The sequence below is a fragment of the Acromyrmex echinatior genome, chromosome 2, assembly GCF_024713525.1.
Source record: "Acromyrmex echinatior isolate Ae372 chromosome 2, ASM2471352v2, whole genome shotgun sequence".
NCBI classification, from domain to species: domain Eukaryota; kingdom Metazoa; phylum Arthropoda; class Insecta; order Hymenoptera; family Formicidae; genus Acromyrmex; species Acromyrmex echinatior.
The window spans coordinates 22,811,694-22,837,418 of NC_141853.1; the positions used below are offsets into that span (position 1 = coordinate 22,811,694).

The following is a 25,725-nucleotide window of genomic DNA, read 5'->3' on the forward strand; positions in this document are numbered from 1 at the left end:
TTCACCGGTTGGAAGGAACGCCACACGCAAAAGCTTTCCTCTCGGTTGGGCCATACCGAGTCGCCTTTGGAAAAGCGCGGACGTGGCGCAAAGAGATTTTCCACAGAGAAAAGCGGAATGTATACGTAAAGAAACGCTGACTATGCACGATTAAGTTTATACACGAGAAGATCAAGGATGTAATCCTTGTGTCATGAGTACATGTGCCGTGAGTGCGAAACTGTCCTTTAATAGCGAGTCCGTCATGACGTTATTGCTCTAACTATAATTTCGTAATTGTTCTAACTACTGAATTTCATTCAATTCTCAATATGGATCAGTTCGTTTTGTAATAAATATCCAGAACACAAAAATAAATTAAATTAATTGCAACGATTTATCCGAATGATGGAAATAAGAAAAAAATGTTTTTCTTTTCTGTATTTTTCTCCCTATTTTTTAATCTTGTAATTATTATTAAAAAATACAGACACACATACACAAATAATAATCAGAATAAATATAGGAGTATCTCACATCATTTTAACGTCACGTTAGATATTATGACATTTGCGATTATGACAGTGTAACAATATTAATTTCCAATATTGGCAGATTTTAATATTCAATTTTAATCATACGTATCGTTGCGACGTATATTATAACATTATAACGTTAAAATGCGAGCTTGTGGTATTTAGTTATCGAATGCTTAAATTACATAGCACAATTAATGCTAAATGAACAGTTCCCATTGATAAAGAGAATGGAAATATCGTGTTAAAGGAAAATTTACAATTCTAAAGTGACTTTTGTGAGATAACGACCGATTTGCACGAATAAAAGCTCCGCGTTGACATTGATCTCAAGCCTGATCCTGCTGTACCTGTGTACCTAATCGCACACGATCCTGAGTCTTAGGCGCAGGTCAGATCTGATGGTATTGGAATCGTCCATTCCAAATGCTCCGTATTTCGAAGGGATCGATGCCATCTATTGAATATTCGATGTTCCCAGAGTATCATGAGGATAAAACCGATTGTTAAATAACTGAATGCGTACCCTGGGCACGATCTATCGATTACTAGGGTTTTCTATCTTGATTCGATTCATATAGCGGATCGCTGAGCTTCCGCGGTTCGGCTCCCATGATGTAATTATGGACATTTTAGCGTATAATTCGTATCTGCATGGTTTTACATTTCATTACGTCTAAAAATACTCGTTCGAAAATAAATGTGATTTCGTTCGCATTCCGATCGAGACGAACGAAATCAGTGTATATCGAATGAAACTATTCTATAAGATCCAATTTGTGACAAGTAATGTTCTGTAGTTTCATTGAAAATTTGATAGCATTATGGGCAGCATTATTTTTAATATTATATAGGTACATATTGTGTACATATCATGTTAAAAGCTCAGTTCTCATCACTTTCGATTATTAAAATTATATTTACTTACTCTCTAAAATCTTTAAAGTGAAATCTAATTCTAAAGAGTGACAACTGTATCAGTGTTGAAAAAGAGAAGCTGTATAGTCAATTTTTAGGAATGAGATTTCATTCTTTAGAATAAGATTTCATTCCAAAGATTTCAGAAAGTAGAAACAATAAGTTATTGGAATAAGCAGCATAATAAATAATTTTATTTAAATAACTTTATATTGCCCAGTAATTCGGTATCGTTTTACATTTATAACAAATGACCTACAATTTCAAAATTTCGCATGGAACAAAGTACTTACCTTCTTCATGAAGGACATTACGTTGTTGCGCAACATCCTGACGACTCTGTTCCGATCCCGCCTAATCTCAATGGAGGAAACGGAGGATTCCTAAATCCCAGTTGCGCCTTTTGTCACTTCCTAATGCTGAGTACCGGCATAAAGGTCCGTATCTGCTACACGATCGCTGACTTTACCACAGTTTTGTGATCTCTTTAGAACTGCGGAATCTTAATTGGCGTAACATGGAGCCGTGCGGCTCGCTCTTCTGCCGCGAAAGCATTTCCTGTTCCCGTCATTACTCGTCTTCAGAATGACATGAGTGGCTCCGATGTCACGCGATTCTGAAAACGAAATATTTATGTACTTAATATACACGGTGGCTTTTTTGGTTCTTTACTATATTTGCAATAAGTCATTCGTGTCAATTCGTGTCGAGTTAATCTTCATAATTAATCTTTATTAATTTTCATCACTTTAATAAAAATTATTAAGTGATTCTTACATATACTTTAACATTTTTAGAAAATATTTCTAAGATTGTATTTAAAAAAATTGTATATAAATGTTATAACTACTAGTGTACTCGATTCACTTTTGGTCTGATTTATTCGAGCACTCTATCATGCCTATGAAAATATTTCTGATTCATTTCAAGCGCGGAGTAAATAGATTTCTGCTTTACAGGCAGTATTGAGATTTTCAAAGTTCCCGCGTCATATACCACTTTGTAGTTCGTAAACAGTCCTCTCGCAGGCTAGCTTTGAGAGGAATGTTTGGTTGAACGTAACCTCGTTAGAAAGTTTAGACGCAAACAAATATTTGCGCGCGTAAATTAATATCTGGCTTTGTTTCGTCGCACACGAGAAGTCAGTTTCTGAGAGTGAGCGCGTACACGTTGTGAAATGATTAATCTTACTTTCCTAACGAAAAATCAATATTTTAGGTATCTGAAAATTGTTATGTTAATAATATAGTTTCTAAACATCATTCTCCCTTTCCCGACGTTTAATAACATTACGTTATTTGACTGAAATCGCGATAATGTAATTATCATTTTTAATAACTTTGTTGTAATAATGTCAATCTTATTAAGGTAAATTCAGTATTCACGCCATGTGAGGATTTACTCTGCAGAAGTCAGAAAAAATAGAATGAAGGGTAATTTTGGGTAATTTGAGGGTAATTTATGTGCAACTCTGTTATATGCCTTTCTAATTATATTAGTATTGTGTTGTGATTTCTATTTCTTATAATTAATATATAATATTAATAAAATCATTGTGAGTGAATGATTTGTCAATGGAATAAGTAGCGTAATCATGTATTACAACCTACGTAAAATGACAACTGTAAAAAACTCAGTGATTAATTGGTAATATACGATGATATATTAGTACAAAAGGATAATTAAAAGATGAAGCAAAGTCCTTCAAGTCTTTAACTCTTGTATTTTTTGTTCAGTTCATATTACCCATTATTATGCCCACATTGTATGTATCAATAGAGATGCCCATATTATCTTACTTAGGAGTTGATTTCTGAATAATAGAGAAGAACCCTTCATCATTTCAACATTTGCATTGAAATTATCAAATGCACAATATATATATATATATATATGTATATATATATATATATCAAAATACATAAAACACCAACAAACCTATCATAGGAACAAGATTTTTTTTAATCTTCAGTATGCAAGAAATATTAAAATGTTTTCTTAAAGTGCTCATAATATTCAATTCTATCCTATATATATTTATCGTTCGTATTTCCTAATAAAAATTTATAAACACATTTTATAAGTACCGTGACATTTTATGTCTTATTTATAAACATTATTTGTAAATTTTTTGTGAGTCATATATCCCATCTATGATATCCCTCCCTGCGATGTACGATAAAAATATAAAATTTTTTTTTTCAGAAAGTTTTTTTTTAAATAAAAAATATAAATATTTCGTATTTCTAATTTTTTCAATAGCAATAAACAGTATAAAATTTTTGTTGATATAGTTTATTAACCTTAAATATTTACTTTAAATTTCAAATTTGATTAAATCAAATACGCATATTGTCACACGCATGATGGAACCAAATTCTAAAAGCAAACTCGAAATTATCAATTTTCAAAATTAATAATTATTTGCACAAATAAAATATATAAATTGCAATTCATATTTAAGACAAAAGCTAGTATTTACATTAATTTTATGCGGTGACAGTTAAGCATGAACACTTATTCGTATCTATATTGTAGTTGAAAAATCTGAAGAAAATTTAACCGGACATTTTCATTAGATAAATTGCAACTGCAATTTATGGCAGAGAAAAATAAAATCTAATTTACGAGAATAATGTGTTTGAAATTATGACTTTGAGTTATTAAAAGTATAATTTCTCACTAAAGATCGCGGGAGAAGACTAAGTTTGTTGAACTTAATCAACGTACCGACGCGCTGCAATATGCACTTGTCCTCATTAGCTGTAATTTCAATCAAGGAAATCATCCACGCAGCAACGAGAGGTTCTTGATTCCCACAAGCATAGTTGACCGCGATGGCACTGTAATTACGAATTCAAACTCCGTAACGATGTTGCACCTAAATTAATAATGAATTTGTACAAATTATACGTATGCATGCGCATACGTTATTTTATACGGCTTTCAGGTGATGGTAACCTATATTTTTTTTATAATAACAAAGTTCCCATAGGGATATATGATTGATCTGCACAGTCATTTGAGCTTAGCGAGTTCATTACATTGTAGACATTCCTATACATATACACGTCACATATACTCACGTACACGTTTTTTTGATGATGGAAGAAAAGACTTAAAGAAAAGAAAGATATATTATCTAAAAAGAAGAAGATAAATTAAAGTCTAAATGTGTTAAAAAGCTTTATTAAATTAAAAACAGGAACTTAGAAAAAAAAACGATAATGAGATATTTATAATTGACGCTCTGTTCTTGTATTTTTATCCGTAAGATAATTATTATCTTAAACGATTATTATAGATAGTTACGATTATTATAGATAATATTAAAATAACAAATTTAAATGAAAACATTTTTGCCAAAGAAAAGAAATTTTTCTCTTATATATATATATATCATTAATTTATGAAACTTACAATGATATTACTTAAGCAACAAGCACTCTGAGATTATTAGTGTTTCCTCAATTAAAAGTTTTTAATCAAACAATTCAACTAACTACGAATAAATATTTTCTGAATGGTAATAAACTTCAATATCCAATTGCCAATAATGCGAAATTATATTCGAAAAATCTAGTTAAATGGGAAATTCTGCCTTTTGTAAGCGTTAATTAATTTCTCTTACAATTGCGGTCGTTTGGCAAACTTTTGGTTCCACGACAGTTCCGGTGCAATGTGAACTGATTTCACGCGGCGGAAAGCAGTCGACTTGTCTTGCCGTGTGCATTTTAGAAGCCGCACTCTCTTCCATGTCGCATTCCGCGGATCAGGCAATTAACCTGCCGCGCAACGAGACAAATTTCGGTTGCAACCGGGTTTCATGGTTACATGAATCATAGTAATTGCGATGTAAATGGCTTCGTTAACCGTTCTGCTCGACAGGATTAACGCAGCGTTGCCGCTTCACCGTCGTTCTAATGTCATTGTGGTCAAAATTTGTTATTACCGGCCTCTCATGCGGTTAGGATTTTCGTGTAATATAACTTGTCGCATAGTTTTCCTTGGTATGTATAAGTATTAGTGAATGATAAATATTTGTTAAAAACGTTAATCGTTAACTGAAATATTTTCAACAAAAGCACATAGGAAGTAAAATATTTTTTATTTTTCGAGAGAGAGAGAGAGAGAGAGAGAGAGAGTATAATAAAGAGAAAAAAATGAAGAGAGAAAATTCATATTCGTGCAAGAAAAGCAAAACTCTTTTCAAGACAGAGTGAAAACGTAATCGGACGTGGCAACGACATAATTATACTAATCTTCAGAAGCAAAAGGAGAAGACAAAGGAGTATCAAAGAAGCGAGAGCAACACAGAAGAATGTATTATCGTGGAAAGGAGAGTACTCGAGAGAAAAATGAAGATATCGTCGAATAGATGGATTAGAACAATGGGCGGAATGGAATTTCAAGCGCTTCGCTCTCGTAATACTCCGGCGTATATTAATTTATCTTATAATGATCCCATCGTGGCTCACGGATAATATCCCTCGAACGTGGGCGTTCTGTCGTTCGGGTGACGAGAAACGGGGGACAAGAAATGGTACGGTATTCGTTCATATTAATTGCCGAAGTTAATATTCGTGTGGGCGACACGATCGACGGGGTTTAGCGAAGTGCAAAGTTCGGAGCTATTTGAAAATCTCTGACGGCGCCGCGAGAACGCAGAGGAACGTAAGATCGTATCGAATAACACGTTGTCGAATAACATTTTGCAGATCATTATGCTGGGTGATTAAATTCTACATTAGTACGTTAATTAACGAAGGCGTAGGCTTGTTCGTATGAGGATGTTAATGACCGACGTAACTTGCGTGTTCACAAGAAATAAAGATGACTTGTTATTTAATTGTAGTCACTATTAATTATATCATTTTGTTTGTATACTTATACAACTCTATGTATATTATAGTTTTGTTATTTAATATTTTGTCTTTTTTTTTAGATTAGATAAAAATTTATTTTAATCTTAAATTCTTTATTTTCGTAATTAACTACTGTAACTATTGGAAAAACTTCGTTGAAAATGTCAAAATATGATACATTACAACCTCTTCACAAATTAACATTTTAAACTCCTTTTGGTTTACTTTATATTATTGAAAATTTCATTATAAATATACTTCCAATGTAGTTTCGACAAACAGTCGATATTAAAATAATGCGTATCAGTATTGAGAGAAAAAATTTATATTGATTTAAAAAAATCTATTATGAATGAAATACAAAAACGGCAAGTAACACCCAATATCCATGATGGATGATCGCCTCAGAACGGAGCGCAAACAAGCCACCTCCGCAACGTATAACGAATAACCTGGTTCGAGGTAGTCTCTGGATGACGTACGAAGCGGAGACAAAATTATCCTGACGAGGAGATCGGTTGTACTTGTCTATGCTCGGAACGCAGGAACGAGTTCACCATGATTGGGACAAGGACACGAGCTCCAGCCGCGTTTGCAGGCGCAACAATGAACGGCACGCTTATAGAACTTCAGGGAGCCACGGTTTGCATGTAATATCGGCGACAAGAGAATAGACTAGCAGGGTGAGAAAGCATGAACAGAATTTTCTTGCGGATTTCGCAGCAACACAATAGAACGATATGTTACAAGAGAATAAATTTAACAAGACTTGGTGACCGAACAATATCGTGGTTTCTATTGCTATGTCCTTAAACATTGATTTATTGCTGCGGCTTTTTAAAATATGAAATACTTTCATCAGGAACTTCCAAAACGTATTTAGCTCGAGTTTTAGATAGATAGACAAAAAAAGAAATATTCCTATTTAAAAGTATGCAATATAATATTGTGAAGCAAATATATTTATATATTCTACATTTAACATAAAATATGACAGTCTGATATTCAATCTTAAATAATGTAGATACGATACTTTGCATAAATGAAATAAAAAGATACGGCAGTATCTCGCGTTAAATATGAGATGAGGAGGGTTTTTTTAAAGTTTTTAATTTTGTCATAATTTTGCCAGTTTCTCTCGAACAATTTCCTGCTATATAATATTCCGTCAATTATAGTTTGCTGTTTATATTTATTAAGTTCATCAAGTATGCATTGAATCGATAATTTTACCCAACGCGTGCTTTTCGAGCGACCCACTTTTTGTCGCCTAAAATACATGAGGTTGAAATGATATCGTCTACAGTTGATATCATCTACAGTTAAATCAAAACTGGTAAATCGAAAGGAAGTTGTGAAACTCGACGTGTTTCAACACAATGCGGCCGCCCCGTCTGTCTGTGGATACGTGTTGGCAGTTTATGTTTCTTTTATATGCATGAAATTCAGTGCGGAACATACGCGTTTGAATTATCGTCATCGTTGCTCGAAATCGTGCGTATCTAGTTTTCGTAACAACGCGGACAATAATTTTGCCGTGCTTTTAACCCTTTGAACGATCACGTTGGCATAAGCGCTAGCTGTATAGTGTATAGCGAGGTCGTTAATTAAATCCGTCGCTAAAAGCGATGTTGAATTTTATTTTAAAATTGTCCTTGATTTATGAGAAATATTCAAATTAAACGGTGTAATAAATTTAATCATTACTAATTTAGTACTTTTACCGAGTTGTATTAATTACTTTAATATTGCACAGCATATTTATTTATGTTTGTCATGTAAAGCGTGTCATATTTTACTTTTTTTATTTAAATCACTTGCGGACAAAAGCTCTCTTGCTTTGTTACATGAAACTCCTCTATATTCCCATCCAATGTTAGCGTATAGGATGCAAGAATTGTATTTTGTTTTTTACATGCATGTGCGATTTGATCCACTTGCTGGATCAAAAATTCGTTCAAGAAGGACGTTTATCCATAGTAATAATAAATAGCAATGCAGTTTGCCATGAACCAATTGCGCTTTTGGCTTTCCTATTACGTTTTCGAATATCGAATAAGCCAGCAGCCCAACCGGAAACGTTAACTCGAGAGGAAATCGAGAAACGACCGCGTTCAATTGGACCTCTAGTCGATTGTATGAACAAATACACAAACATTCCGCGTTCACTATAGAAACGTGTATTGGATAAATACAATAAAATAGCTGAAAACTCTTTTTCATTAAATTACAATAAATTTATAACTTATATGATGGAAATTTATATGATGTCGTTCAACGGAAAAATGAAATGATAAAAAAATAACGTCGTGAAAAATAAAAAAATTTATTCTAAACAGATTTTATATAACATATAACAATAGAAATATTGATGCAGGTTTTATGTGTCATAAATTAAGTTTTATAATGCTAAAGTTTTATAGAATATATATAATCCTTAATTTCACAAATTAATAAATATATATTTTATAAACCTTTAAAGCATTAGTATTTGAATAATTAAGTCGTTGAATAATAAATTTATTATTGACTACGTATCTAGTTTTAACAATCAAATCTCTTTCTCGCGGAAGAAATAAAAGAAACGATTTATTGGTTTTTATTCGACGCATTTGATTTCGAGTCAATCAACAAATAACAACTTACGTCCATCATTTATGATACTTTCTTACAGCTTGATAAATTGTTACATGAAAGATTTATAATGTCACGTATCCAGGCCTTTGTGGGGATTATAACGACCGTGGTTATAAAGCAATCCCTATAGTTTCACCCTCCCCATAAAACGATATTTGTCCCGGTGGCTACTTGTTGAGCTCACTGTATACTTTAATACCGCGCTTAACTGGAGACCGCCATCGTTCTGTATTATTGTATATATATATATATATATATATATATATATATATATATATTTTACTCCCACACGCTGGATTTACTAGTTTCGCTCTACTGGTTTCTCGTGCGATGGTGTTGTCATTGAACGCTGTAGTAATACGTATTAGAGCGTAACATACATAATATGTTTCATTATCATTAGATAAATATGACAAATTGTGTATTTTCAGCATGATAATTTGTTTACGAAACGCAACAATATATCGATTTATATTTATTGCAGGAGTAAACTAAATTTTGAAAATTATATATAAATCAGAAATAATAATCTTAAATATACTTATCGATATATATTGCACAATATTATATGTTCCAATAAGTACTTAATCAGTTTAAAAGCTCAACTAAGCAAATTTTATATTCCGCAAACAAAAAAAGTTACGTTTTATTCTGTTAACAATTTAAAGTTTGGATTTAATTTGACATTGATATGAAGAGAGAGTGACGCTATGATAACTTTGTTACTGATAATCTCTTATTGATCCTGATAAATTGGCGGATAAATTGACCGGATGGACAAATCCCCGTGGGTGGTAGTTTTAGCTGTTACTACTTGTCGGCTGATCACGCGTTAGCCACTTCTACTTGTTGCAGCCGATCAGATAGGACGCTCTTCCACTTGTCAGTCGAAGTTCTACATTTATCCTTCGTTGAATTTAAGTGCACACTAACTTCCGGGAAAACTTTATCTCAAGAATATCCTGTACGATTTCTTACAGGGAAAACTAAACTCTAGACATGAACTTTTAATGTCGCTCTATATAACTTCTACAAACATAAATGATGAGTGAATGTTCATTATCTTATCAGTGTAATATATAATTAATTTTATGATGTAAAATTGAAAAAAAAATGTTAAGTTTAAATGTTAGTTTTAAGTTTTCTAAAACATTATGTATATTTTTATATATTCGATCTATTTAAATTATAATCATGTGTCTTAGCTTCACATTTTCTTGAAAAAGCAGGTTCTTCTCTGCGCAATATTCATCCTTACTCTATAACATTCGTTATTTTCACACGCGACCTCATTTTCTGCCGTACGTGCTCGCCATTCGGAAATTTCGTAAATAGTACATCAAGTTAGCAGCGATCGATCGTCCAACCGTGTCACTCGAAATAAAGTTCCGCGGAGTGATCTTTAGCATCATTGACTGATCTCTTGTCCAAATTTGAGGCGCAAGAGGAGATGAACTATGTCTGTAATCCGAAATTTACTCTCTCAAAAAGACACGAATATAATAAATGAATCTAATCAATCTAGTCACGTCCGCCAACGATTCGTTCGATTTTCTCCTTTCCGTGAAAAGTAAAATTTTCGTTCTTTGCAAAGAGTCTTTCATTTCCGTCACAAAAGTCATTGAATTAAAGAAATTTCATTTCTCTAATATTGATCGCAAATAGAAAATAGATTGGTTTGAGGAAGATATTTTTAATTTAAAAACTGTTTGATAGCAATTGAAGAGTGATCGTGAAGGAAATATTTTGCGGTGTATATTCCATAAATGCAACAGTGGAACGCGATGGAAATTAAAAATAAATGCGACCTATTTGAAAAGAAAATTAATATTTATGTTTGAAACTCTCGGTTTTTGTTTGAAAACAGAATAAATGAATTTGTATAATCACATACAGAAATAATACATCATGCACACAATAACGTAACGTTACTGTGTCAATATAAACATAATGCTATGGAAATACAATCTATGGAAATTCTAATCTGGCAGTCTACTTATTTTTTCTTACAGTATCGTAATATACGTTCGATATATATATATATATATGTGTGTGTGTGTGTGTGTGTGTGTATCATAAAACCGATATTTCCTTCGAGCTACAACGCTTTCACCTTGATTGAGCGAAAATTTCTGTCGCGCGCAAAAAATCATGTACAGCAACGTGACGCGCCTTGCTGCGCATTTACATCATTACATTGTGACATACAATATAATTTCACGAACGATCAGTGTCATCTTCGTATGCAATGCATCGTGCACACATCCCTGCATGTGCTGCGGAAGCGGATTCAAACCTATTATCCCATATCAGATTTCATCCCTGTAAGCATGTCGCGCGTGTATGCGCATCCGTTTGTTACGTGGCGATCTGGCCGTACGAGCTGTCAAGCGTACTATGTCGTCGATATCCGGCTGTTATCCTACAAAGTCGAAGCGTCCTTCATAATGGCAGATTTAATAACGATAGCGTCTTTGATAGGATATAAGAAAATATTGCTACAATTAATAATGACATATAAAAATTAAAATATCGTTTTTCACATACAACGCTACGACTAAAATTACTTTTCAGATATTTTAATTTTAATGCTTTTTATGCTTTTGTAAAGGTAAAAATTTAAACATATTTATATTATTTATTAAGAATCTGTCGATTGTATGATATGAATCTGGGCGTCTCGTCGATCTATAAGATATAATAAACGAATTTATATTAGGTCCTTATAAAAAAATTATCTAATATGCAATATATTGTGTAAATGTATGCGCATATTTTACATTTGATTTTAATGTATGAAACTTCAAATTATAGCTTTTTAAATATGTAGTGCGTAAGTTCTGATGACGTCATTAGTTAAAGCATTGTGCTTTGCGGATACCATTGGTAGACGACGATGGTGGAGGTGCGCACTGCTCGCTTGTATACAGAATTAATCCAATTTCTCATGGGCACGCCCGCCTTCCTGGGGAACAACGCGCATCGTTCCACTTCGTGCTCTGTTCCCTCTCATTTTTTATTCAACAGGCAAAACGGCCGCGACGCTATAAGCGCCACCGCCATGATGTGCCACAGAGGTGCAATAATAATTGGACTCCGAGCAAGTAATTCTTGATTTTTTTATTTAAATAGAATGAGAGAGAGAGAGAGAGAGAGAGAGAGAGAGAGAGAGAGAGAGAGAGAGAGAGAGAGAGCATTTCCATGAGATTCGAAGGAACTACAAAATATCGTCGTATCGAAACGAAGAAGCGTTAAGAGAGATTATGGTAATAATATAAGTGCATAATGGATTTTCAAGGCTTTATTCACAAGAAAATCTAAAAAAATGAGGTTCTGAGTCTTAGTTGAGTAATTTTCGCGGTTCTGTAAACGCGCGAATTTCTCCAAGCGACTTTTCAAGAAAAACGTGACTTCCACTCTCGTGAGATCTCGTTATGCGCCACCACTTTACGGGAATTACCTTCCCCCTTCTTTTTCTAGAGATTAGTTCGAAAATTTTCTCTTGCGACCAGTAAAAATTATATGCTCGAGTGAAGATACGTAAAATTACATACGATTATTACATGAAAAAATGAAATTAATTTAAAGGGGTAATTAGTTTCATTGAACACAAATGGAAAGTACGAGAGCAGTATCATGTTAAAATACGCTCTTTTTGCGTTATTAATGTACTGTTACATTTAATTGGACTATGTTAAGTCTTTTACAATTTAATTAATATTACATTGTACTTTTATTACCAACCTAATTGAACAAATTTTGTGATATTGCTTTAAGATAAAAAAAAAGTGATATTGGTGTAAGATACACAAAACAAATACCACTGATCGATGGCGACTCATCAATCTTTGTTTACGTCGACTATAACAAATGGATGCACAGTGAAATATCCTATTGTAGTAATCAATAACCAAATATAATTGTTATAGTAGCAATGTCTAACAAGAGTTCGTTAATTTTACTTTTAACCATAACAATGTCAGACTTGGATTTTGTAGAAATAAGTATTTTTGTGTTTCTTCTTTTGATGAATAAATGTATTCAACGAATTATTATTAGAGAAAGTCGATTTCTATTAAACAAAATAGTAACCTATGCTGGAAAACTTATTGTCAGTAGCAAAAAAAACTGTCATAATTCTTAAATGATGTCTTTAAAATTAAAATTTTTATTTAAATAAGTTTTTCTGAATAAATACAATAGAATAAAAATTATTAAAAATATAAAGACGCTCATGTTAATGTAAAAACAATGAAATATTGAACAAGATCAATGATCGAGCCCAAAGGTAATTGACAAAATTAAATTAATATTCAATCGAACATAAAAAATTAAATATAAAAAGGAAAATATATAAAAATATATATAAATTGTTTACCTCTTTTTATACAAAATTGACTCTAACATTTTTTCTACAATAGATTAATATTCATGCAAAATTCTTATAATCTTGATAATTATAAGAATCTATTGATTCTCGCTGAACAACCAATTGATAACTTATTTACCTTGACATAGCGTGATGCTGGGATTAGAATCTATTTCTTTTTTACAATCATTGCAATTTCTTATCACACCTTCTTTAAGATGACATCAGTGTTTTATATGTAATTTGTAATTATTAATATGTAAGATTACTCCATTGCGAATATCATCTACACATCTCTTGTAACAACATATCTGAAAATATTTCACTAATATTTAATTAATATTTTATCATCTAATGTATTATATAATTGGAGAAGGAGCGGTGGTCCTGAAACGTCTTTATATATATTTTATATATTTTTTTTCCTTTCTATTTTTACTTTGTATATTCGATTGAATATTAATTTAATTTTGTCAATTATCTTTGAGCTCGATCATTGACTTTGTTCAATATTTAAAAAATTATTAATTTTTCTAAAATTGTTTAAACATTTTTTTCAAAAAATTAATAATTTTAAATATTAATTTTAAGTTATTAATTTTTGTACCATTAATATGTATTATGCTAATAATTATTCTTACAAAACTTCATCGATAAGTTTTGCAAAGCCTAATTTAACTATTAATATTTTTAATATTTTTATATCATAAGTTATAAAAGATTATTGATCTGCACCAATTTCAATTTAAAACCGCCTATTAAGATTTGATAATTAAATCGCACCCCAAATTAGCTAATGGTTGCGTGTTATTGATTTCACTGGAAAATTGAAAATGAAATATCTACATACATCGTTTATTCTCATAAGCTTTTTTCGACAGTGGAAAAATATATTTTCAAATTTTTTAAAAAAATTCAAACATATGTAATTAAGGGATGTATATCGTAATGTTATAATCCACAATTCATTATTCTCCAACGAGATTTTAATTATACGTTGTTATGTGATTGATTTAAATTTAAAATATTCAAAAATCAAACAACATTATATTTGCTGCGTAGAAAACAAAATCGAAATCGCGTTGAAATCAATTTTATGACGGCACAGCTCGTGCGACGTACGATGTGACGGCAATTCGTTATTGTTTGCCAACAACGTCGAACTGATCGTAAAGGCAACGAGCGTATAGTCCATTAAAGGGATAACGAGAAGGATGCTAAACTTTTACGACAGGGTCATCCATAACAGAGTTCGCTAATGAAGCTGTCAGGTATTAAAGTGTCGTATATTTAAGGATAGATAATTATTAATGATGATTTTAAATAGCTACGCTGAAGCATTTCTTATACACCACTTTGAGAGAAGAATTAAGAACTAAGCAATCGAAAAAAATTCTCTTCCATAAATAAGGCGAAATTTTGATAGATAAACATTTTTTACATACATAAATTGACACGTTTAGAAATAGATTGTATTGGCATAAATAAAGAAGAAAGAGAAACTATTGAAGAAACTAAAAAGATTTATTTATCATCAGAAGTTATAATAATTTATTCAAAGTTTGTGATATATTTTCCTTGTTTATCGCTGCACTCTCTCTCTTGATTTTGTTTAAATGTATCGGCTTCAGAAAATAAGAGCTAGAGTAGAGTCTGTACGTGACCCGAATGTGGAAATTTATCTCTAGTAAATAAACATCTTAAATCGCATTCTACTTCCCTTATCCACCACTCCTCGAATAAGCGAAGTGAGAATTTAAGACTTTGTTTTACATAACAATGATTCTCTAAAGTATATACTTTAGCAATGTATAAAGAAACTTATATTCCTTGGTCGGCGAAAATACTTTGTTGATAAATTGAAATGTCAATACGTTGCCAAAATGCATTGAGAAATTTCGATTGGAAGTCAGCCAATAACTGTGACCATGATACACAAAAGTATGTAATATTACTTTTGGATTATCTCAAACTCTATTCAAGATATTGACATCTTTATGAAAGAATTTAAGAATTTGGGAAATTAATTACATCCTTTTCCATTTATTCTTCAAACAGAATAAATAAACTTATATATAGAAAGCGAATTGTAGGAAATATACATTAAACTTATATTTCTTGTTATCGAAGATTTCCGATAAAAAGTTTTCTCATTTAGAGATTCGTATAAATTGTTTGAACCTTCTTATATATATTTCAAGATTTAATTAAAATTATTAAACGCTGACTTTGCTATATGCTTTTTTATAAACTATTATATAACATGTGCATAAAGTACTGTAATCATAAAATCGGAAAAGAAACAATCAGAGGAAATGTATTCCATGTTTGTGTCACTTAATTATAAGCTCCATTGAACGAAATAAGCATCATTAGGTTTATAATTAAATTATTACAGTATAAATATATATAGCGATAACAATAACAATTTTGAATAACAAGAGATAAGCCGTGACATACGGAGATTATCAGTAAGTGAATGAAGTGAACGATAACGCTTAATTCATGATTGCCTATCGGATCGCACCAACAAGCCCTTAATTATTATCGGTCCGGAACACCAATATTTGGGTCGAGGTTTGTGGTATAAAATCGGCCCTATGTATTCCGCTAGATATTCCTGGAAATTCAGCCGGTTTACATATACGGTGGAACGGACTTATTCCGGCGGCCTCGTGGCCGTTCTAATTAAGCCGACGGAAATGGATCGCAATATACGCGTTTTAATCGATATTGCAGCTTGGTATCGGTACTTCGAACCATCTCTTTATTTCCTGAAGAAAAAGGCGATTCCGGATATCAGCTGCAGCTGTGAAAATTAATTCATTTCACGGAAACGCAAAACGTTCTACATCGACATGCAAAAGATATTGTTCGGAAAATTTATTCCATTTTTTACGATAAAATTTTAAACGATAAAAAGTTTTTAACTCCGAAAATAATATACGTCTCTTAAAAAAAAAAAAACTATAAATTGTTATTCATGTAATCTCTTTTTGATATAGCAACGATTTACTGCTTAATTAATAGCGCATCATAATCCATCCATAATGAGATCGCTGTTAAGTAGATTTGTTCAATTTTCCTACGTCAATGTTCCGATCGTTGAAGCGGCGCGTGCGAAACTCGATAGAGTTTGCAAACTCTGCTTCTTATCCGGGCACGCAGCAGTATTGTTCATTAGCCGCTTTATTAATCTCGTTCGCCGAAGTGACTCCCTTCCCGTCTTTTACAAGAAACGGAAGAGCTTTTGTACGCGTTGCATGATCGATCGACTCGATTAAAAGCTACCCGACTGACTACCGGCGGTCCAATCAAAGCTCGTTTTATGTCGCAATCGTGCCCAAGGTAAACTTGATCCCGATGGAGACGCATTTCCGCGATTTAGCGCAATTTCCAGTGAGAAACAATGAGAGAAGTGACGTGCGTGGATACCCGCTTACAGAGAAGGATAGGCGGCTGCAACCAAGAAGACACGTTCGTTGTAATCGCAATGCGAGATACAAGTCTTGGAAGTCAACCGAGTTGAGAATCTCAAATTAGTAGACACTCCAGTAGACAGTACCTTCTCGTAGAGTATGCAAGGCAGAAACTGTTCCTTATGAGTGCTCTGAATTTAAAGGGATGTTCGTGTGGATCGTACGTTGTGTATCAAGAACCGGATACACGTCTGTTTCTCTCTCATTTGTTGTCGAATTGACTAAAGCAAATTTCCTCAAGTTCTGGTGCATATTTAACACAAAAATAATGTACGTAATAAAATAAATATTAATATTTTCTTTCTTAAAATTGGCACGATGATCTACGATGATTTGAGCTTGAATCTTTTGACTGCAGATTCAAAATATACTGCGAAAGAGATAAGCAAACGATAAAATACAACGATAAAATATAATCAGGCGGTATGAATGACATTACATAATGTGATATGAAGTTCATTATTTATTGCTATATTTAATTTAATATTGAAATCATTCTTTTCATACATTTATATCTAATGTTATATCTAATAGTTATATCTAGTAATTTTCACTGTATTTTATAATATGTATCTCATTTGTGTCATATCACATACACAAACACACACACACACACACACACACACACACACACAAAACGATGATATATTAATAATTTTACAACGTGTGAGTTTAGAAGAAAGAGAAAGAAGAGAGAAATGATAATTATTCCACAATGTAGCAACATAAAAGAGTTACTATTTTAGATTCTGTAACAGAGTTTATTCCTTAATCCAGGCATAATTCTCTACATGTTGATACTTAGACGTAGTCTATTCAAGATGGTCTTTCTTATTTTAACTCTACCCGTGTTCATATTACCTCATTGATCATGTTCGAAACGTGATCTTTTTGTTGACAATACTGTAATACCACGAGTACATTTTAAAAATGCTCTGATCAAAAAAGACTCGAACACATTAGAGGGCTGATTTCGTATCACAGTCTTCTCATCTAATTTGTAGGCACGACAATAACGTTCTTAGTTGTTCGTTTCGGTCAAGTCTGTTCACTGTCCATCGTTAGTAATAACGTGAGTGATCTTACGAGAATAATGTAATAAGATATAAAAAGAGAGAGAGAAAGAGCAAAAGGAGAGAGAGAGAGAGAGAGAGAGAGAGAGAGAGAGAGAGAGAGAGAGACCAAGTGCTAACGTTGGCTAGGAAATGGCTGCCACCTGTAGCTATTGATCGGCGAAGCCGAGTATGTACGTGCGCGTGTATTTTCCTCTCGCCGCGCCTCACCTCTTTACCGTCCGTCTTCAATCGAGAAGCCCTGCAAGCTTACGTTTCCCTCGTCCTTCGCCGTCGATTTCCTTCGCAACAGGATCTTGTGCATATGATGGACCCTCATCTCCCACAAAAAGAAATTGGGGTTTTACATAAACGTTGTACCTCTGTCCTGATGCCTGCACCTCCGTCCATAGCCACGCGATATACATCGTTTCATCATCGTGATACGAATGACATTTTGTCGGAATCAAAAAATATGGATGCACAATGGTAAATATAACGAATAAGTTTGTCGTATCCATATTTGAATCTGAGGAAATTGCACGAGATAACATCGCGAGTGATGAATATATTCGTGTTGGATTTATTTTCGTAATTTTAGAAAGAAATTCTAGAAAGAATAAAATTTTTTCTATTTTTCTTTTTTCCTTAAATTTATTCTGTAAATTTCCTATTTGTCTTTTCTTGATTCTTGTATTTAAAACTTAAAACTCTTCGAAATGTTATTTTTATTTGGAAAATCAAGCTTATGATCGAGTTTGATTATCATAAAAATTTCTTTAGAGGAAAAGGTTAAATTTAAAATTAATTTTCATAAACAGGATGTTTGCAAATCAAAAATAAATTTTTTAATGGAAATTTCAAATTAAATATCAAGTAAATAAAATATATGATAAATTCGAAAAAGATTTCCGCGATTCTTAAAAGAAGAAATTATTATAAAAATGCACGTGTCAAAATAAATAACGTGGTAAAAGATCAAAGTAAAATGAGGAAGAACATAATTAATGACAATGTGTTATATTACATTTTTATTTATTACTTTACTTTACAATAATGGCATATAAATATTATACTATTATTATTTCTGTTATTATTTCTGTTATTATTTCTACACACGAGTAAAATCGAATATTAAACTTAAGTGACAGATAATGATGTATAAATGTCAGAATTAACAATAGCGTCAATTTATAGCGAATTGAATAGAGCTATAAAACTTATGAAAAACGTATATATAAGCCATCCATTGTCGTATAAATCAATTTATTCAGTTACGATTTAATAGAGCATATGTAAATTTAAGATAACTGTGAAGGAAACAGAATAGAATGACAGAAGATATCCTTGTAGAGGACCATCTCGATTGATTCCTGTCTCCCGTGGTAGCCATAATGTAGAAGCTTAGACATAAAGAAGCTTTATGGAGCCATCATGGGCTCGCTATTACTTTGTCTAATACGAATTTAAATTTTATTAACTCTTCGATTTGATTGAGTTGTATCAAATATCAAATATGATAAAAAAGGCAACCGGCTATCAGCCGTCAAAATAAGTGTGAAGGAGAATATAAGTGAATATTTTTTTACTAGGTATACAGTATCATGCAGGTACAGGTATAATCTAATTTGTATATGCATATTTACCATATCGAACAATATTAATTTGCATTTACTCTTTCATTATTAATTTGCTTATATAATTAGCAGATTTCATATTCTTTATACTCGTCAAAAATTACATAGGTAATATGATTTTTTTGCGGAAAATTTACGTGAACATGTTATTTTTTTTCTCTCTTAATGTGTGATTAACATAATTTGACATCAAAATATTAACAACAATTATAAAAGTCTGTCATATTATTTAAAAAAATGTTTCTATTTTCTGTAATCTGTTCATGTGTTCTTATTCGTATGAAGTTCATCATTATACAATGATTTAACTGAGAAATTTAGAAAACCACAAATTTTCATTTATGTAATTTTTTCCAAGAACACAAAGTAAGAATGCATTATATTTTATATATTTTTGTAGCTACATCTCGCAAATATTTCTACTGTAATTTTAATGTGAGTAACTTAATTTTGAGTAATAGTATAAAGAACCACAGAAGATGTAAAAAAAGTAGAATATAATAAATTTAATAAATTAGCATCGTGCATGACTATGAGATACATACATTTGTAAAAGTTCTGCAGGATATTTGAAGAACGAGAATGTACATTACATATACATATAACGCAGTAGAGAAAAAACGAATAAAAGCTTCGACAATGTTCTTGCACGCTGTTCTCTTGGCTTCCTTATTAAGTAGCTCTAGTTATTTCATAATTACATCTTTTTTGTAATTAACGTGTACTGCATTCTATCATCCTAGACGGTCCTTTAATTAATTTATTACGTTCTGGTTTAGTGTGTCTAAAACATCTCTAAGAAAACTCTTTTTTAAAAAAGTTTATGCAGATTTCTAAAAAGCAAGTTAAGTTTTCATGCAGGAAAAATTATAATATTTTAATTTTATCCATTGTATAATATTTCACTTATTCTTTGATGCAATAATTAGAAATCGAGTTGAAAAGTAAAAAAACTGATTTTTCAGAATTTATGTTGCATCTCTGGGATTTTGTTCAAGTAATTAAGTAACCTGACCTGTTCGATAAATTGAACATACTTTGTGGAACTATTTAAATTAATTAATGAATTCTTTAACGTCATGCGTGAACTGCAAAAATTGCCATCGCGAAACATTGAGTATCCTTAAGATACCTATTCATTGAGAACAATCAAGAGCTAATTATTCATTATATTTGCAGCGACAAATTCTATGTCACAATTTTCGTAAATAATAATAAATTGTTAGCGAATCATTTATCAAGATGAAATCGATAATATTTTAAACGAATATCAGTATTCGAATTCTGCAAAGATGTGACTAAAATTTGAGATTTCTAGGACAAATTGATTCATAAATAATTTTACAAACAGAATTGCATCGATCGAAAGAACATTCACATTTCTCTATCCAATCACTTAATCAAAATCTTGTATCACTAACAACTTAAAAATCAATGGAATCATATTATGCAAAATTCTATCCTGACCCAATTTCCATCCACACGTCCCATAAGAAACATTTATTTCGAAGAAAGAAACTAGTAGTATCCTTTATTCCTTTCGAAAGAGCGACTAAGGATCTTCGGAACCTCATAAGTCACTCGTAGAGTAGTCTCACGACACAACGGATAGAAGTTGTAAGGAAAGTTCTCTGTATAAACGACACGAAGATCGAACTTCGAAGATTCTCATTTGAGTGACCAATCTGAGTAGCATATCTTACGAATCTTAACTTCGATATCGAGGAATTACAAAAGTTAGAGAAACACCTTTACGATATTATTTGCAATAATTTTTTTTATTTACTGAAATATTAATTTTCAGCGTTTCTGATGTATTTTCTTTTCCAACGAGACGCGAAATTGTTAAACAATTTTTCTTTTATAATACTGGATAAAATAGCGAAATTAAAATTCTTTTTAAAACAGATTTTTTTCATTAGATATATGCTTCGTATAAAATATACACATATTTTTGTTTGTGGCTTGAACATTTTCAAATTGAAGTTACTCGGATGAGAACTTTAACCCGAAATTCCAACAATGTTTCGAGCGATTCGTTTAGACAAAAAAGACAGATGGTATTTCATGCAGATAGGACGTTGCGTTTCGATGGAACGAGTGCACTGTGATCGGCTGGACCGCGAAACTCCGTATTTCACATACCTGTTCCCTAGGGACGTACACATGGAATTGCAACCACGGGACGACGGTAAAAAAGGAATGTGTATATATATATATATATATTTTTTTTTTTACCGGCGATGTCGCGGCATGCCCTGAAAGAGAAATGGGGTTCAATTTACCAGAGTTTTGGGGACAAACACGTAACAACAATATCTCGTTACATTGCGCTTGGAACCTTGTTACAACGACGCTGCTTCCTTTCCGCAAGGTTTATTGAAAACCCACGGCTTCAATTTCAGTTTGACACTTCTGCGTTTGACAGAATCAATCTTGTTAAATCTGTGCTCAAGATTGTAAGATTGTATTCTTTGCTTTTGTGAATATAATACTAATATTGTGTTTATTATAGGGAAAATTGTGCTTAATAAGGACACATATTGTACCTTGAGACACACTGATTATTTTTTTATTAATACCGGAATTTTTAATGCTGTTCAGTTATATTACTTTGACTAAAATAATATAAATAAGCAATTAACAATTTTGTTATTGTTAAAAAAATTATTAATTATCCTAAGATACTTATAACATATTCTATATATATTACAGTACTTTCTAACCATTTACTATGTCATTTTACATTTAGTAATAGCATATGTATTTAACAATGTAAATTTTGGAAAAACAGTTTGTCTTCCATTTAAATTATTACTATTTTAAAATATTTAGAAAAAGCATTTAGAATTTATTATTATAAAGAGAAAAACAATAATATTAAAAATATAATATTACATAATAATTTTTAAAGTATTATTACTATGTAATAATTTGATACTTGTGTACAAATACAATATATTTATATACAGATTGTAGGCTATTTTAGATTTAAAGTTTAGATTTTAAATACATATAAAAAAATGAATTTTTTAAATATCTTAAAAAATATATAAGGTTTTAAATATTATCTTAGTTTTGAATTATACATATATTGTATAATTTTTATGTATTTTTGAAAATAAAACCGACTCAATAGAACTTATACACATACGATTTATGTTAAGTTTATGTGACTGACATATCACTATATTCTACTACATCAATATCACACACCCACATGTATGATTTATATTTTTGTAAAGTATCTAAGTAATTCTAGGAACTCGATGTTGTTTGTTCACATGAACTACAATTTTATAAGTACACTTGATATAAAGTTTTTATATCATATAAATGTCATCATGATGTTGACAGCTCTAGACGCCATATTGGATAAGAAATGGTAAAAGTTTTAGTTTCAAAATTTTTTTCCGTTCTTAATATAAATTTCACCTTACAGATACGTATTACTGTAAATACTTTAATTTTGGTAAAGAATTATTAGTAATATTAGTAATATTCTGGGATTCATTTTTAAATCTATAAAAAAAGAAAAAAGAAATTGCGAACAAAAATTGTTGCGATTAGTCGGTAAAACAAATGGCTCCTCTCTATAGAATTCTCTTAAATTATCAGAATTTATCAAAAAATGTATTGTAAGATACATTGCAAAGTTTTTCTTGCTTCTACACGTTTTTTTCTATCGAAAAATAAATGTTATCTTTCCAAAAAGAAAGTTCAGTTTCAGAGTTTGCGAACAATGTGATACACAAAGGATCATATTTTATCGCAAGAAATTTCAAGCATCAAACACATAAATCACGATAGGAGATATTTAAAAAAAATCAGTTATCCAGCTTTATAAGTTACGGGAATTTCGAAAGTATCGACATTACAATTCCCAGCTTGCATCACATTCCCAGCATCCATCACATATCACTTACCATACTTTGCCCTTAGAAGCCGCATATCCGACCCACGAGTCGGTGGTATCTTCCAGACATTAAAGCACGGAAGTACATCATGGGAAATTCAAGAACTTGCATCAAGTCGTTATTGATCGCGGAAACATGGAATTTTTAATAGTTTGCGGCACGCTCGTACTTCTCTGTCCACTGTTACACAAAAACGCAGGCAGGAGTATATTACAAGATTGCGTGTAACAAGAGCCGTTAATATTAAAGTATCAAGTATGATTTATTTTTCTCTTTAATAAATAATAAAGCGTATCGTGTATTTGAATTGTCTGCGAGTTCCGTAAAATGTCTGGAAGATAAATAAGCTTGTATAAATGACTTGGATAATAGAAGATGGAAAGATTAAAGAACGTATAACAATTCTTCTTACGACACTTATTTACGACAAAAACTCTCGTGAAATATAAAATATTGTTCCTTTTATGTTTCCAACCATTTTTGTTCTGCTAATATCACCGTTACTATCAGTATAAAATAAAATGATATTTTTAAATCAGATTATCGCAACACAACCAAGAAATTTCTTTGAGTTATGAGTGAATATATAACGTATATTATTCGTATGTCTGTAAAAGACGGCAAATACAATCTCAATAAGAATCGTATTAATCTAAGCCAACAACCCTCGCAAGATTTTCGCGGAAGAAAGGAGATCATTCGCGGGATAAGACAGGAATTCTCTTAAATTATCATCGACAATGGCATGCTATAACGCGTTTTACGATCTGTAGATGAAATATACCGTACTGGAAACCGTTCTCGTTCTCCGGATGGATGAGTAGGTAGGAATCGAAGAGTATGAAGTCGTAAAAGGAGAGTACATACAAAGTATGCGTGGATACGCACAGCAGGGTATATAGACTGTGGTATACGATAATGTTATCGTACATTTTATAGCGTGTTTCGCGTGGCTCGATCGCGTCCACGTGATAACTCCGCTAAGCTCATTGAAAACTTTACGACAGGCATTTCTCGCGATCTCGCGTGACTACGACTCTCGGATACATCATACCAGTCACGATACGATCGGTTACACCTTGAAATTTACAAACACTTTAGTTACTTAACGCTGAAAAAAGGTGCAGATAACATGAATTTGATGATGCAGTCGCGCACTTGTGCGAACGAAGCTCTTCTTTTTGCACGATTCAATAAATTCGAAATAATAGGTCTGTTTACGATATCTGAACAAAAAGTGCAAGCAACGCAAACAGCTTATTATTTCAAGTTTATTGAATTTTTGCTCTTTTTCTCTCTTCGTTAGAATTTATCTTGTTTTAAGTGGAAAAATTTGGGGTGTATTCAAGCACCGCGAACATTACAGATATTTGAACAAAAAATTAATTACGTATAAGCATTTTTAGAGATAGTATGAGACTTTTCATATGATGTTTTGGATTTGTTTAATTTATATGTACAGTGAAGGCAAAAAGTACAAGGAAATTTTTTATTGTATAAAAAAGGCCTTATTTTGCAGATGATATATAGTTAGTAGTTCTTGAGCTAGTAATGTCAAAGATGTTTTGCACCTTTAATATCTCTCAATGAACTCAAGAACACTATTCATAATCTTTTGTTTATTACACTTTTTGCACTTCAGATGATATATTTTTTATAATTAATACACATCTTTTTGATATGTATAATTAAACATACAGTCTATTTTATTCTTTATGAATAAATTATTAATTACCTAGCAAGAAATGAACGTCAATTAAACATCGAATCGACGTCGAATTAATGTTGAAATCATCGTATCGATATCGATTCGACATCAATTTGATGACTCATTTCTCGCTGAATAATATTTACTTTTTAAAAATAAGGTTTTTTAAAAAATATTTTCTCTGCACGAATACTTTTTGCACTCACTATATATACATTTGATTCTATAATATGGGCTTAGTATTTCTATTTTAATTTCACATAAATAATAGATCCCGTACTAATTATATATATATAGGAAATTGGGTCCGATGAAATGAATTTGTTTTCATGTCATAACTTATAATGTAGCGAACAAAAAATGTAAAAACGAAAGAGTTGGTAATGGATAGTTCTTGAGTTATGGTATATTAAAAGTGTAAAAGAGAGCACCTTTCACCGACACTCAATATTTTCCATATAATTAGACTTCGCACTAATTATATGGAAAATTGAGTCCTGATGAAATGAGTTCATTTTCATATATGTCGTAACATATGATGTAGTGAATGAAAGATGTGATGAACACGAAACTCAGTAATGAATAATTCTTGAGCTATCGGGTCAAAGGTGTTTTGTTTTACTATATC

The 25,725-nt window shown here is 31.6% G+C and overlaps 2 protein-coding genes across 8 annotated transcripts in view; one reads left to right on the forward strand and one right to left on the reverse strand.

Annotated features, from left to right (window-relative positions):
* Positions 1–25,725, reverse strand: part of Fife (regulating synaptic membrane exocytosis protein fife) — a 173,474-nt gene that overhangs the window by 131,363 nt on the left and 16,386 nt on the right. For all 6 annotated transcript variants that reach the window (XR_015544060.1, XM_087402721.1, XM_011064335.2 and 3 more), the window contains exon 2: positions 1,727–2,049. Coding sequence is in view for 5 of the 6 variants with exons in the window: in XM_087402721.1 (XP_087258847.1) it covers positions 1,727–1,762 (36 nt within the window). In the remaining variant the exon portion in view is untranslated. The remainder of the gene's footprint in view (positions 1–1,726; positions 2,050–25,725) is intronic.
* LOC105150938 (Coiled-coil domain containing 56) overlaps positions 1–25,725 on the forward strand; it is a 162,563-nt gene that overhangs the window by 100,106 nt on the left and 36,732 nt on the right. The window lies entirely within an intron of this gene.